This window comes from Melospiza georgiana, chromosome 1 (assembly GCF_028018845.1).
Source record: "Melospiza georgiana isolate bMelGeo1 chromosome 1, bMelGeo1.pri, whole genome shotgun sequence".
NCBI lineage: Eukaryota > Metazoa > Chordata > Aves > Passeriformes > Passerellidae > Melospiza > Melospiza georgiana.
This window is the reverse complement of record NC_080430.1, coordinates 115,052,392-115,067,004: the sequence shown is the minus strand read 5'-3', so window position 1 is coordinate 115,067,004 and position 14,613 is coordinate 115,052,392. Positions and strand designations below refer to the sequence as shown.

Sequence of the window (14,613 nt, the reverse complement as noted above, 5' to 3'; positions counted from 1 at the left end):
ACTTGTTGATGGAAAGTAAAATGTGAAACTGCTTTGTTGGCCAGCTGGGTTCCCAGTGTCCTGCATCTGTCTTGCTGTGTAATGCTATAGGATCAATGACAAGAGTGGTGAGTGAATATTTGAGAGCAGCTCTGCCTAAGTCATGTTCTAAGGATTTTTTAACTGACTTCAGAGCGTGGATGTATTTTCTTTTTATGAAGTAACTCATGTTTTCTTACCTCTTAAGACTTTCTTTTGAAACAGAATTTTTGCCTTTTCAGGAGAGTAGGAAAGCTCTGATGGCAATAGTGAAATAGTGTGGTCAGTGTTTTGATTGCTTTTATTTGGAGGGATCTGGTGGAATTAGTATCTGTATGATACATCAATCTTCATTATTTTTTTGAAGAAGTATTTGACAGGCCAGTATGCTGTTTTCATTTTGAACAGATTGAAAACTGTATGCATTTTAGAGGTAGAATACAGCATTGGAGAACTAATTATAGGGAGAGTTTTACTTACATCATAGATTCAAAAAAATTATACCACCCTTAGCAAAGCAAAAATATAAATCCTGTAGAAATTGCACTTTGCTGAGCTCTGATTTTTGAATGTTTGAGGTAGCTGTTTTTAAGTTCCCGTTTTCTATTTTGATTTAGTTCTATGATTGAACATGTTATGCTCCTTTTGTGTTGTAGTTATAGCTGCAGTACTTTTTGCTCTATATCATTTGAATAGTGGGGTTTTTTCCTGATATTGCAGGGATTTTCAATGTCAGTGGTTTGTCTTGAACTTTATTTCAAGTTTGTTGAGGCCAAGTAGCTGTGCTAGTACATCCAAAGTGTGAAAATTTGACCCTTGTTTATTGTAGTTGGCTTAGGATAAACAGGTCATACTGACAAAATGGTGCTTTTGTTTATACAGTTATTCTTCCATCCTCCAGAGTGTGTATTTTTATTAAATTCAGATGAAGGGATGATTCTTACATAAGAATATATTGTGTAACAGGACTAGAAGCTGTCTTCTAATACACTCTGCTTATGCTGTGTTGTAAGTGTTCTACTAGTAAATTCAAGATGACTTCTCTATTTAAAAATATTCTTCACAAGTACTTGTGTAGTCTGCTGATTGAAAGAAACTTGATTCTCACCCAGTGAATGGTTTGAAAAAATGACTCAAAATTCTCAGTTCTTTCTGAATGAAGCGGGGGAGGGGTAGTGTGTAAACTTTTCTTTTTAAATGAAAGGCTTGGTGGTAAAATACCTGTACATTTCAAAAAGCAAATGTATTGTGACAACATTTTCACATGCATGTATGGCTCTAAACAGCACAACCAGGGTTCAATAAGGCAGGAATATAGTTGTAATGTCTCAGTCATTGTAAGTTGTGGTTTTCTCTGGAGTTTCTTTGGTGATTGTATAGTTCTTATATTGGTAAAACTACATAAAAGAATTTATTGGTGCATGTTGTTCGATGTTATAAGCTACTAATGATTTATATTCCAGGAAGGTAAAGAAGGGCAGATGAAGATTAGAAAACACCTTCTTGAGATTAGAGGCAATTTAATATTCCGCAAACTATCCTGCAGTTTTTCTCATTTCTCAGCACATTGCTGTTATCTTCTTTCACACTGTTGCCAGTAGAGATATGAAGGCGATTTGTAAATGTATGATATCCAAAAAGAGTTAATAAATCGATCTGAGAAGAATCTGGACATTTTTGAATATGTATACCTAGGGAGACTGGGGTTTATATCAGCTCTGCATCTTGCTGATGGTCATTTACTTTCAGATACCACTAAAAATAAAAGAAGGTGGATGAATATGTATGAGGAAGTTGGTAGGTGATGTATGAGTTATAAGTAACTTAAAGAGAAATTTGATAAATTCTATCTTTAGATCTTGAAAGTTCAAATAATGATTTTATAATTAATGTAGGATAAGAAAAGTTTGAAACAAGTTGTAAAGTTGCAAAGCAATTAAACAGTTTTCCAAGATGGTAGAGGATTTCCTTATTGCTAGAAAACTTTAATGGTTCTTTTAAAATCTGATTGCTTATGAATAGCAATTAAGGAAGAACCTGTGACTTTTATGTAGGCAGTCAGACTAAATCACAAGAATCTTTACTTGCCTTACATTTCATTATTGTCAGACTTTGACTTTCTTTTCCATCTGTAGTGTTTTCATTCCTGTGAAGTAAATGCCATTTAATCAGTCCTGTGTTCTGTATTTTCATATTTTAAAAAGTTCTGGCCTAGATTTTTCTCTTTTCCATATAAAAGAAAACAAGAAATAAAAAAAAATTGTTGTAGCATCAGGATGTTGTATCTGAAGAGGGAAGAACAGGGGAAATGGCCTCTTGGACTAAATTTTGAGAAACTCTGTCTTTGGTTGCATCTATAGTAATTGCAAATTTTTAAGTTATCTTAGCCTGCTTTTTAAGAGGGTACTGGTTTTGGCTTTTTTACTAGGTTTCTAAGAAGTGGTCTGTTAGTAACTGAGGATGGCAAGGGCAGTTAGAAATATGAATGATGCCTTCTGAAAATTTTCACTTGTCTTCTTGAGTGATGGTTCTGATGTTGAGTAACTGCTGTATTCACTGGCTTTTCTCCAGCCTTAGTTGAGTGTAGTTTGTGGAGTCTATGTGATGAACCAGATCATGGAACCAATTTGAGCTATCAGTATCCTGGAGAATGGTGTTTCTAACTTACTACAGCAAAGTCATCCAGTTTATTGCACAGATATCCAGGTAGTTGCACCACTGAAAGTTGATGCAGGGAAAGGAGCCAGAAGAACAACTGGCTGAAGAAGGGGAAGAAGTCTGGTGCACCTTTTGTTTGTGTTCCAGAGTTGGTGTTCTTGGTTGATCAGAGAGAGTGTTAGTGGAAGAAGTGTTGGTGACTTGTCTGAGTTGGGTATAAGAAAGAATGAATTTTTTGTTGTTTGTTTCTTGCAGTATTGTTTGCAAACACTGGAAGATTTTACATGCTAATTATTTTAAAGAGTATGTACCTACAGGAAGAACCTTTGCACCACTATGGAGTCAGTCAGTAACTTGAATAAAACCACCTGAAGCTCCATGTACCTGAGAGTACCAATCTTTGCAAAGAGAATGTATTAATCTCTGTAATTCATGGGAGGCTTGCACTCCACAAATGCTCTGAAATGGCAAAGTTATACATTTAAAAAAGGAAAATCTGACAAAACCTTCAGTTAACTTTGTCAAAAGTAAGGCGCAGACAGCTGTGGAAAGACTTGTTTCCATCAATTAAAAATAAAGAAAGAGAAGGGATACTTCTGTAGGCTGTGGGCTGTTTCCTAGCAATAAGATTGTCAGAAATCCTAGGTTTGTTTTCTGGCTTGTACCTGTTAACTGAGGCACATAAGTTTCACTTTTTATCATGTAAGAGATGCAAGGTTTTGAAAAATGGGGTAAAATTGTATTTACTATTGGAAGAGGAGAGCTTTTGTCTGGTCTTTTATATGGACTGTGTTTTGGCAGCTCAAATCAGTGAAAACAGCAGTGTGAATAGATGCTAACCATCAGATTTGAAGCTTTACAATCTCATCCATATGTAGTCATGACCCAGTGCCTGATCATGTGCTTGTTGTCTTATGAACATGTTTGAAACTATCGCATTCCTAAAATTCAGTGTAAGTTTTGTCTGAACTTGTGAGAAGCTGCATTGTTTTGGCCCACACTGATTTCAAAGCACTCTTTAATGCACAGTGTTTTCTTACCTGCCCAGATTTGCTTTTGATCTGCTCTTTCACCCTTGATGTTGCTGAGGACTTCTGAAGGCATTGCAGCACCTACTTGGCTAAATGAGGAGCTTCCATGTAATTCAGAGTTATAGGAGCAATTCTGAATATGATGGCCCATATGTAACTGAAGTATTAGGGTAGTAATATATAAAATGATTCATCTTAAAGGAGGGGAAGGAAGGAAGAAGCGTCTTAGACTATGAAATACTGAATTACTGACTTTTGAAATTCCTCTTTAGTGCATTGGGAAGTAGGGGTTCAGGAATGTGTCTTGGCTGCTCTGCAGGATTGCAGCCTGGCTCTTGGGTTGAGTGGAAAAGGGTCCCTGTGCTGCCCAGCAGCAGAGTGAGAGCTGTTAAGAACAAACACAGTGACTGTTGGAGATGCTGTAATTAAGTGACCGCCTCTGTGCCTGATGCACATCTCAACATATAAATAGAGCTCCAGATGGCTGCAACCTTACAGATGTCAGGGACTGACAGCCTTTCTTTGAGACTGCAGTGTGGCTTGAACATGAGGTTTATAGGCTTTGATACAAGATAGGATCTCCACCTTCAGTAATATGTATCTTATGATTAAATGTGATCTTCTCATTAAATTTATTTTGAAGGAGTAGGAGAATTAAATTATTCTCTGTACCTGGGTCAGGAGGAGCCCTACTACTTATTAATCACATGGCTTAGGGGTGTTTTTTTTATTTTTTAATTTTTCTTTTAAGTTCTTTTAGTGCCTTTTAAAGTATATTTCCTTTCAACAGTTGGCTATCCAGAAAATTATATGCATTTGCACTGTATTTTAGAAACATAGCCATTTCTGTTGCATAAAGCATTACTAAAGAATGTATGCCCTCAGAATGAGGTCAAACTTTCTATTCTTTCTATTTCTTCTTTGTGGTAGTTGTAATGTTCTGCAAAATTAAGGTATTTCTGGTTAGATGCATTAGGTTGTTTGCAGTATTGAAGAAAGGTCCTTAAAGCCTACTTTTAGAGAGGATCTTACAACTGACATTAAGAAAGGTGTTAGTTGGATTAAATTTAGCTTCAGTTTCTATTTTCATTTGATTTATGTGCTATAAAATACTGTGCTTCTGGGGTCTGCAAGTTGAAGCAAGAGAGCATTTTTTGAGAAGGGCCCTTGGAAAAAACAAGGAAAGTGGAGGTTGAATGCAGGTTTATAGAAGAAAAAATGAATTGTAAGGAATATTCTGCACTGGTCTTGTATCTTTGTCTATTATAGAGTGTATTAAGTCGAGGTGACGCAGGAAATCCTGCTCTGAAAGGTGAAATCACAGAAACTGTAGCATCTGAGAGGCAAACCTTAAGAATTGTGGTATGGAAATGAAGCACAATTTAATAACATGGTAATGTGCTCCAAAGTTGACTCAATCTTGAGAGGTAATAAAGGTATGTTTGCCTTGAGGTGAGATGTTACCCAGATAAGATATTTACTGAATGATGAATAGCACTTGAGTCTTTTTAAGCATGTCACAGACTTGTCAGCCTTTGCCTCAGATGGATTGCCCTTTCAACAGTCAGGAATTCTGTGGTGGTGTCTGTGAGACTCCTGACCCTGGTAATTGGGGGTAACATTTATGACTCATATAGGAGACACTGTTACCTGTGGTGTAGCCTCAGCGCTTCTGCAGTAAGGGAAGTGAAACTTCTTTATCAGCCGCACACAGATGGTGATCACACAGAAATATGTCAATGTCTAGTAGCAATGTGGAAATGCAGGCACTGAGTGAACAGTCTTGCCTTGATCAGGTAATTCAGCTAGTTCTGTCTGCTTTCAGACTTGAGCCCATTTTGACCTGGAGATACCCACAAGGGGAAAAGAATTTGGGCCTCTTGGTTCTGTCTGACCTGGCAGATGAAGCATTGATGGGTACAACACTTAGCATACAGATGTGGTGCCACATTTCCCTGCTCTTCCCTGGCAACAAAAAGCAAGATACCATGTACTGTTTGTATGTTGCTGTTGTGGATGGAATTTCACACCACTGGGTTTAAAGGAAAACCATTCCTTTGGCATAGTTCAGTTTAAATTTTATGGTGTTAAAGAAAATTTATCAGTATCTCTGTTTGCTCAAGTTAATTTGTAATCCAGATTATAAAGGAAGTATGGAAAGTGAGATGTCAGAAGCATGAACGTGAACAATTAAGATAATACAGGGAATTTAATGACCAAAGTGAAGTTGATTAATGTCCCATTAAACCCAAACAGCGTAAGTGTTGATTTCTGTCTTTGTCCCACTCTGAATGCCATGATTCAGTGTTTGAGTTTGTGAAGTTGGAAAGAATTGTACCATGAAACAATGGAACAGTCAACATTAGGTAATTAGAAGTAGGGATTCTGCATTTAAGGGCAGAAATGGATGGTTAATGTAGCCAGAGGATTATATGTAGGGTGGTGTGAAACCTGTGATGCCTCTGCTGTAATTACGATAAGAGTCTGTAAGCAGACATTAATTTCTTTTAGAGATGTAACAATGAGCAAGTTCTGAACCAAAATACATCTGAATGCTTTTAAACAGCACGTGTTGAAAGTATTGATCAACACTGAATTCTAAAGCAGTTGGTTGTTGAAGAGTTTATATTATACAAGAAAAGATTGCAGTAATTGCATTGCAATGTAGAGTGTAGAGCAGTGAAATATATTGGAGCCAGCACAATGTATTCATGGCTGGTTTTGCTGTTTTATTACCTGATGTGACACTATACATATTTTCAGTTAATTGTGGAAACTTTTTATACTTTGTGCTATTCTTCCATTCTTGTCATCTCATTGATTTTCTTTTATTAATACCTACCATATTCTGTCTGATCTGGCAGCTGTTAAAGAAAATTTCAAATGTTCAGCTATTTTTTTTTTTTTGGTATTACTGATAATTCATGACAGTTGGTCATACAGACTTCTATACCATAGTGTGAAGGATCTAGTTTATATGATAGCATGAATTTAATGCTGCAAGTCACACAGTTTAAACAAATAATGTGAGTTGATTATTGTTTGTGGTTTTGTTTGATTACACAGGTAGCAGCTCTGTCTTCATTAGCTGTCAAATTGTGTAGTTGTTGAACCTCTATTAAAACAAATGAAAATAATTTCAGCTATGTAACATTATAAAAGCCATGAAACTTTTAACACTACCTAAGAGTTTAAAGCTAAAAATGAATAAATAAAGCCTGATACTCTCCTAATGGCCTGTTGTGGTAATATAAACAGAAGAAGAACAAAATGTGTGTGGATATATTCTGTTGTAACTTGATGGTGTGACTTTCACTCCTTGATTATGTTAAGAACTTGTGTTGCTGCTGGATGATTCTGGAATATTGGGAACAAACTTAAAGGCTAATTTGTGATACGTAGCTGACCTTGCCTGTAACAATCAGCAATAACCTGGCCTTTGAAAGAAAAGAAACTTAGGCAACTGTGATAGGTTTTCATGCATATCCCCTGTAACTTTGAACACAGGGAGATGTTGTCCAGAGATGCAAGACTAGGGAGAGCTCTCAAAATTAGTTTTGTTCCAAAGCTGTGAAGACAGGCAGCTGGAGAGAGGCAGTTAACATAGTTCCTGCTGAAGGGAGGAAGGACATGCTGCAGCATGTGTTTGTTGGACATCAGTGAATCTGCAGGAAAGGTAGCTGCTTAAGGCATGTATTCTCTGGAACTTTGCTTTACATCATTCCCCTCTTCCCTGAAGTGTTCACTGAAATTTCTAACAGCCTTGAGAGTAGGTAAATTTAGTGGAATTTTGTGAATTCTATCTTCTTTTTTTTTTTCTTAAAGAGAAGTTTAATACAAATTTTTCCTACCTGTGTTAGTGTAGTTCTTTTCCCCCAGCATGATTTCATGAGATGTTGGGTGAAGAAGCAGCACCTGTTTTTTCTGTCTTAGTGGTTGCAAAGCAATTACAAGGCAAGAGATTGTTGGGTTGTATTCCTGGTTTGTGGCAGAAGTATTTCAGCAGTTTTGTGTTAATGTGCATTACTTTAACCTTAGGCAAGTATTCAGAAATTCATTTTGCTCAAGTACAGCTACTGACTACTGGTAGCTAAACAGGAGGAGGACAGTTCAATTATAGTTTTTTTAATGGTAGCACTTAAGCACACTGGTTATTTCCCTTTTATTGTACCTTTGCTTCTGATAAAATGTCATGTGTGCATTTTGCATGGGTTTGATGAGGGAGTGGACAAAAGGGAGGAAGATAATTCTTCTATTCCATGACAATAAGATAATTTTTTCATTTATTAAGGTTTTAGAATGTAGGGTGGAGTGTTTTTGATTTATCTGTAGTAGCACAGGTTGAGTAAAATCGTTTACATGTTCTAATGGTTTTCAGGCTTCAGCAAGCCTATTTTTAGTAATGGATTATCACCCTTTATAGTGCCTGATCATCTTCTCAGAAAGCTTGCTAGGGCATTAACATGATAGAAATAATGTTTGTTTGCAGTCTGGAATTTGTGCATTTGCTTCACTGCCCTGAGCCCAACAAGTCACCCACATGTTCTTTGCCAAGGCTCCTTCTCCTTTGGTACTGCTACTTAACTGAACACAGTTAAAATGAACTAGGGTAGCTTAGGAAAGGTCACCTTTGCTGATCTGGCTCATTTTGTAGTTTAAGAACCAGTTCTGGGAGAGGAAGCCCCTGACCAAGATGTAGTGACAGTTTGGGAGTGGTAACATCTTCAGGTGTATTTAAAAAAATAGAATCAATAAATCTAACACATGCTTTGAAAGTGGGTGAGTGGCTTAGCAAAATAGGTAACGTGTCAGGTAAGGAAGGTGATACTGATTCCTGAAGGAATCTGGGGGAGGCAGCTGCTGGGTAAGACTGTTCATTCAACAGCAGTAGCATGTATACCTTATGGTGCTGGATTTTCTTAGATAAATTGCATTGCTAAAACTTTCTCTATTGCTCTCAGCATCAGTATACCAGCATTCTGCATGAGTGCTGAAAATAATTTCGGTTAATGAAAAAGCAAACAGTTCTTTATAGTGAACTAAATTTCTCTCTTTGTAAACACTCAAAATTTTGATTAACAATTATTTTAAACAGAAATGATGAGCAGAAGTATTCAGACATATAGCAGATCTGGGCAGACTTGTGACTGGAGAGTATTGTTAATTAACAAAACCCCAAACAACTACCGCATAATTATTCTTCTGGCATTAACATACACTGATTTCTATATTAAATGCAATTAGGGTCATAAAATCCTGACATTTTAGTAATAATTGCATTCTGAATCTTTTCTTTACAGATCTTCTTCTCTGGCTTTGAACAGCCATGCTACTCTGTTGCCAAAAATCAAGGAAAGTGAGTGTGTGCTTGAATTTGAAGGCGGTAGCTCTGTATAATGCCTGAAGGTAATTCTTTCTTTGTCAGAAGTTAAAAAGTTAGAGACTCCTGATGTGTGGCAGATGCTGTCATAAATAGGGTTGGTCTTAATAATGTTTCTTCTTTCTGTGTTTTAGTTAGGTTTAGTGTTGTGGTATGGATGGGTAAATGCTTGATTAAAATTCTGCTTTGTGTGTGTCTTGGACGCATTCTCTCTTGAATATTGCTTTAGCTTGGGTAGCAATGTCCATATGAAAACTAGGTACTATACAAGCCTTTGCCTTTTACTATGCTTAGATGGGAAAGAGCTTCTTTTTTTTTTTCTTTTTTTTTTTTTTTTGTCATGTGGTCTGTGCTTGGAACATTGTATTATTTAATCCTTGTTTCTAATTCTACCTGGATCACAGTCACGAATACCCTTTGGGAAAAGAAGAGTGTGCATGAGACTGATAATTGTGAAACATAGTCCAAAGAATTTTATTAATAAAATAAAAAACTTTTACTTTGTTCTTGGTGTTCAGCAGTTTTTACCTGTCTAATAGCTTAGTTTATAGAGTATGTTCTTTTTCTGATTCAAAATTAAGTTGGTGCCACTGAGTACAGTAGAGTTCAGGTGTAAGGGCAACAAAACTCTCTTCAGATCAAATTGTTTAACTGGTTTTTTTTTATTTGATGTGCTTCTGTTTCTGAAACCTTTTTGTAAAAATACATATTTTAACTATGTCTGTAGTTAAGGCTTGAAAAGCACGAGGATAGCTGCTCTCTTGTAAGCAAACTCATGACTTTCTGGAATAGTCTCATAAAACCTCTCCCCCCTGCACATATTAATGGCATGTTTGTTATTTTTCTCTGTGGTTTGTCAATTTTTCTTTGTCTAGACAAAGAGATAAATGCGCATTTAGACTAATTTTCAAGTAATATGATTGGCTGCATGGATAGCTGTGTGTCCTATTAATATTTCAAGGAAAAAGGGATGACTTATATTACCTGTGTAGTAATTTAATCCAAAAAGTCATTTTTAGAATTATATAAAAATATTGCTTAGTGGCTAAAACTTACAGCTTAACTTTCTGTAATTCCTTCCACATAAAGATCTCAGGTCATTAGTGACTGCAGTGCTTGTATTTCTGCAGCAGCAGCTTTGGTAGTGTGGTGGAAATTACTCATAAGCTTCCTAGCTCCGAAGGAGAAGAGAAAAAGGCTCAGGAGAGTGAAGTACTTTAGTAATAGAATCTCAAATTAAAGCTCAGTGCTTTATGAGGCAGGGTAAAGTTTTTCATCTGTCACATACTCTGGCAAAACACATGCATAGAGTTACTCATCCAAGTTCTTGTAGGGCACAGGACTGAAAATATGTCTTGACCTTCTTGCTTGAATACTTCATGTTTGCTATCAGTAACAAAGAAAGAAGCTACAGATTTAGCTAATGCTGATAATAGAAGAAAAGATTTTTAAAGCTATTACTTATTGTAGAGAAATACAAAAAGGGATTTTGCCTTTTTTCTTTTTCTTTCCTTTTTTTTTTTTTTTTTTTTTTTTTTTTGCCAATGCTTCAATTTCTGAGGGAAAAAGTATGGATAGGGATAGCAGTTAGCAGATAGACTTAGTAGCTGTAAGTTGAGGAGTTACTAGATTGTGTTGCTGTTTGTAAAATCTAAAAAAAGATGTCTGGAAATTACTATCTGGGATTTAAAAGGTATTTCATAATTGAGAAAAGCCAGGTAATGATCTGGGATGATGGCTTCTGCATTTGGAAGTCATATTTTCTTGTATTTTTCTAATTTAGTTTCTTCTATTCTTCTCAGTGTATATTCTCATGTATTCTCCTAACTGTCTGTATATGCATATGTATGTGTATATGTTACCTTGCCTATGTTTCTGGCAAGAGGAACAACATCTCTGTCTTTGGTAATGAATAAGGAGCTGTGGAATGTGAGCACTGATGTATTCACACCCTATATATCTGAAAGAGTGTTTTTGAAAACATATGTCTGTCTTTTTCATAACTCCTGTGAAACTAACACTTGACATTTTTGTTTCAGTTTCTAAATGATTTTAGCAGTGGAAGTTACAAACTTCAGAGACCTAAAGAAATCATCATGAAGCTATATGTATTTTTGGTCAACACTGGAACTACCCTTACATTTGATACTGAACTTGCTGTACAAAAGTAAGAGAGTAAATTAATTGTGTATTGCTTGTTTTAAATTAAGAAGTGTGTATACTTTTATATAGTAAGTATTTGACAGATGAAGATTAGGGTTTTTTTAATATGTCATTGTAGTTTTCCTCTAGATTTTCTGGTATTTGAGTGAATTTTGGTGTGTTTTTTCCTTTTTTTTTTTTTTTTTTTTTTTTTTTTTTTTTTTTTTTATGATTAGCATTTTCATTGCCTTGCCAGGTTGATTGTGTGTGTGCGAGTAGAGAAGTTACTTTCTGGGATAGTGGCAGAGGCTGACCTGCTCCTCACTGAGTGTGGTGTGTTTGGTGATTTTTGAAAAAACTGTCTGAATGACTTCTGATGATTTGTTCCCTTTTTTTTTTTTGAATAATATTTTTATGTGGAATTTCTCTAGTAAAGGCTTCTTTTTTACTGTCTGACATCATAGAGGGAGTTCTGGAGGTTGTCCTTTCTCTTGTCAGTACATTTATCCTGAAGAAAGTGTGTGCACTGGAATGTTTCTGGATGCTAAAGAATTGGCATGACAGTTTTTGTCTCATGGCTAGATGGGTAAAAGTTGGTTTTGTGCCAAGTTGTAAGGCTCCAGACTATTTTACATGGTTTTATATGTAAACCATGAACTTCTGAATGCCCATCTGCCTGGAGCATGATCAGTATTAGGAGGATCATGGTTAAGTCCCAACAAATTTACTGTTTCTATTTTTTTTTTTTCACTGCATGCTAAAAGCATCTTGTAAATGTATAGATACTTTTTAGAGAGGTTTGTATTGTATCCTTTTTCATTGTTCTCACGTGCAAGACCTTGGGGGTAGCAAGGGCCAATCTCACCTGCTGTCTTCATAGTTTGTTGGTTATGGATGTGTTGCAAGTAATAGGGTAAGAAAGTTTTCTACCATGGATTTTTTTTTTTAATAATTCATTGTTTCCTTTCTCTTGGATTCCTGTTTGTAATTTTCATGACTGAAAAAAGACTGTCCAGACTATTTCTGTGTGCTCTTCTCTAAAGCCAGCTGACAGACAGGCTATTACTGAACATGAAATAGTGTTGCAGCCATTCTGTTTCTGCTAGGTCGTTTACAGGTGTGCCCACCCCCCTGTAAGCTGTCTGATACAGTTAGACATTACATTTTTAAATCATGATAAGTGAGGTGCAGCATCTAAGCTGCCATGCCAGACTCTTAATAGTTTGCTATGGGCTCACTTTTTGCTCAGTTGAATTGTTCTTTGAGAAAGCTTTCCAACAACTGGACCATGCAAAATCAGACTCTTCAGTTGAACAGTATAACTTATTCTGTATATCTGCATATATAAAATTGCATTTTCTAGTAAGACTGACTTTACTGGGTTCTTCACCTGTCTCCTTGTACATGGCCAAGTTATCTTCCTAAAGCCCAGGGAAGTGCTAGGTGAATGGCTGCTGTAACACAGCTAGCAAGTACAAGCTTGCACTCATGAGAGGTTTGTAATGCATTTGTGATGTCATGCTGAATCATGGTTGTTTTAAATAACAGATCTTTATGATCTTTTTCAAGTAACAGTAACACTGTTATTCTTCCTACTAGTTACATAAAAACTGTTGATGCTTATATTATTCACTTCGTATTCTGAAGCTTTTTTATACCTTTGCACAGTTGCTACCACAGTGTGTTATGTTAGCTGGGGTCAGTGACTGTATCAGATTAGTGAAATCTTGTTTACTTTGCTGTTTACAAGTGTCTTAATGACAGTCTAGAACTGTCTAAAATATGCAGTAATGTTAAGATGTTGTCAGCTAGATTTAAATGTGTAAGGCTGGTGAAGGAAGACCAGAAATGGTCTATTGCTACACTGTTTCTCTGTTAAAATCTGTGATATATATGTTAATTTGTTATATACATATTGGTTGTTGAATTTCCTGTTATTGTTAAGTGCTTTATGTACAGTAAATCAGTCAGAGTTTATTAGGTGGAATTGTAGTTGTGCTGTGAATAATGAAGTGTTGATAGTCTTGACTTCTAGGGCCTTAGCAAGTCAGCTGTTTGGTTGTACAGTATAAATTCAAGGAACACAATATGACTTTCACAGTTGCTATCCTAAATGCTTGGTGTGACTTAATCCAGAATTTCAGCATGCCAGCAGATCTGGGAAAAAATATTGCTGGTGATATATCAGCAATGCAGAGGCTGTTTTCTTTTAGCTGATAGCGTATTGATTGGATATCCAGAATGCAACACATCATAGCACTTATAAAATTTAGAAATATGTAATTGTACAGAATAAAAATACTTTTTTAAAAAATGTTCTGCTTAGACACAGATAAGTCACCTGTGTCTCTTACAGAAATACGTAAAATTTGAGACATGAGTAATCTGATAGCATCAACTTCTCTTCCATTTTTTTTTCAGTGTGGCTGATCTGAAATATGCAATTCAAACAAAGTATAAGATTGCCATTCAGCACCAAGTACTGGTTGTCAGTGGAGGAGAGTGTATGGCACCAGACAGAAGAGTGTGTAGTTACAGTGCTGGAACAGTAAGTTCATGCTGCATTCTTAGCCTAAACTTTCATTTATAGGGGAAGAAAAAGAATAATTAAGGACCATGCCTTAATTTTTCTTCCATAGTTTGCTGGATTTCTTTCATTTGAGAAACAGGTGTTTATGTATTCAGCTTCTAAGTGTAGATTTTAACTTGTTCTCAAGACACATTACTCACATGAGGAAATAATTGATAATTAAACAGCAAGTTACCTTTACTCAGTGTTTGGTTTTGTTTCCTTTTTGAGTGTAGGACACCAACCCAATATTTTTATTCAACAAAGAAATGATCTTGTGTGAACGTCCACCAGCTATCCCCAAAACCACATTTTCAGCAGAGAATGAGATGGAATTGAAAGTAGAAGAATCTCTTATGATGCCTGCAGTGTTTCATACAGTAGCATCACGAACACAGCTTGCTGTGGTAAGTAGATTGTTACTGGATTTGCACACCAAAGGAAAATATGTCAGAGGGAAAGCTTGATGTAAAACATGAAATAGTTTCTTCAAAAGGCAGTAAAAATGCTGTATTAGTGGTGATGTACTCTTCAGAGTCTTTGTCTCAGAGTTTCAAGGTAAGTTTTGAGAGATGTGCTTGCTTCTTCAGCATGTTCAGAGCTTCTTTCAGAACTGTAGTGTGAGGCACCTTTTGAATGTGTACATTTGCAAAAGTATTTACAAAACAAAAATGATCAGATTGCTTGGACCATGCCTTAATGCACTGCCTTATTTTCCAACAACTTTTAGTCCACCTCAGCCTGAAATGAGAAAAGTAACTTTGGAAGCGATGTTAACTCAAGTAGAAAATTAACACTATGATTTTTAAAAGCGT

At 36.0% G+C, this 14,613-nt stretch overlaps 1 protein-coding gene across 2 annotated transcripts in view; it reads left to right on the top strand.

Moving 5' to 3' along the window:
• The window catches only part of RB1CC1 (RB1 inducible coiled-coil 1), a 65,883-nt gene that overhangs the window by 3,849 nt on the left and 47,421 nt on the right, over positions 1–14,613 (top strand). For both annotated transcript variants that reach the window (XM_058023280.1, XM_058023273.1), the window contains exons 2-5: positions 9,008–9,113; positions 11,127–11,254; positions 13,651–13,777; positions 14,035–14,205. In XM_058023280.1, coding sequence (XP_057879263.1) covers positions 11,184–11,254; positions 13,651–13,777; positions 14,035–14,205 — 369 coding nt within the window. In that variant the 5' untranslated portion in view covers positions 9,008–9,113; positions 11,127–11,183. The remainder of the gene's footprint in view (positions 1–9,007; positions 9,114–11,126; positions 11,255–13,650; positions 13,778–14,034; positions 14,206–14,613) is intronic.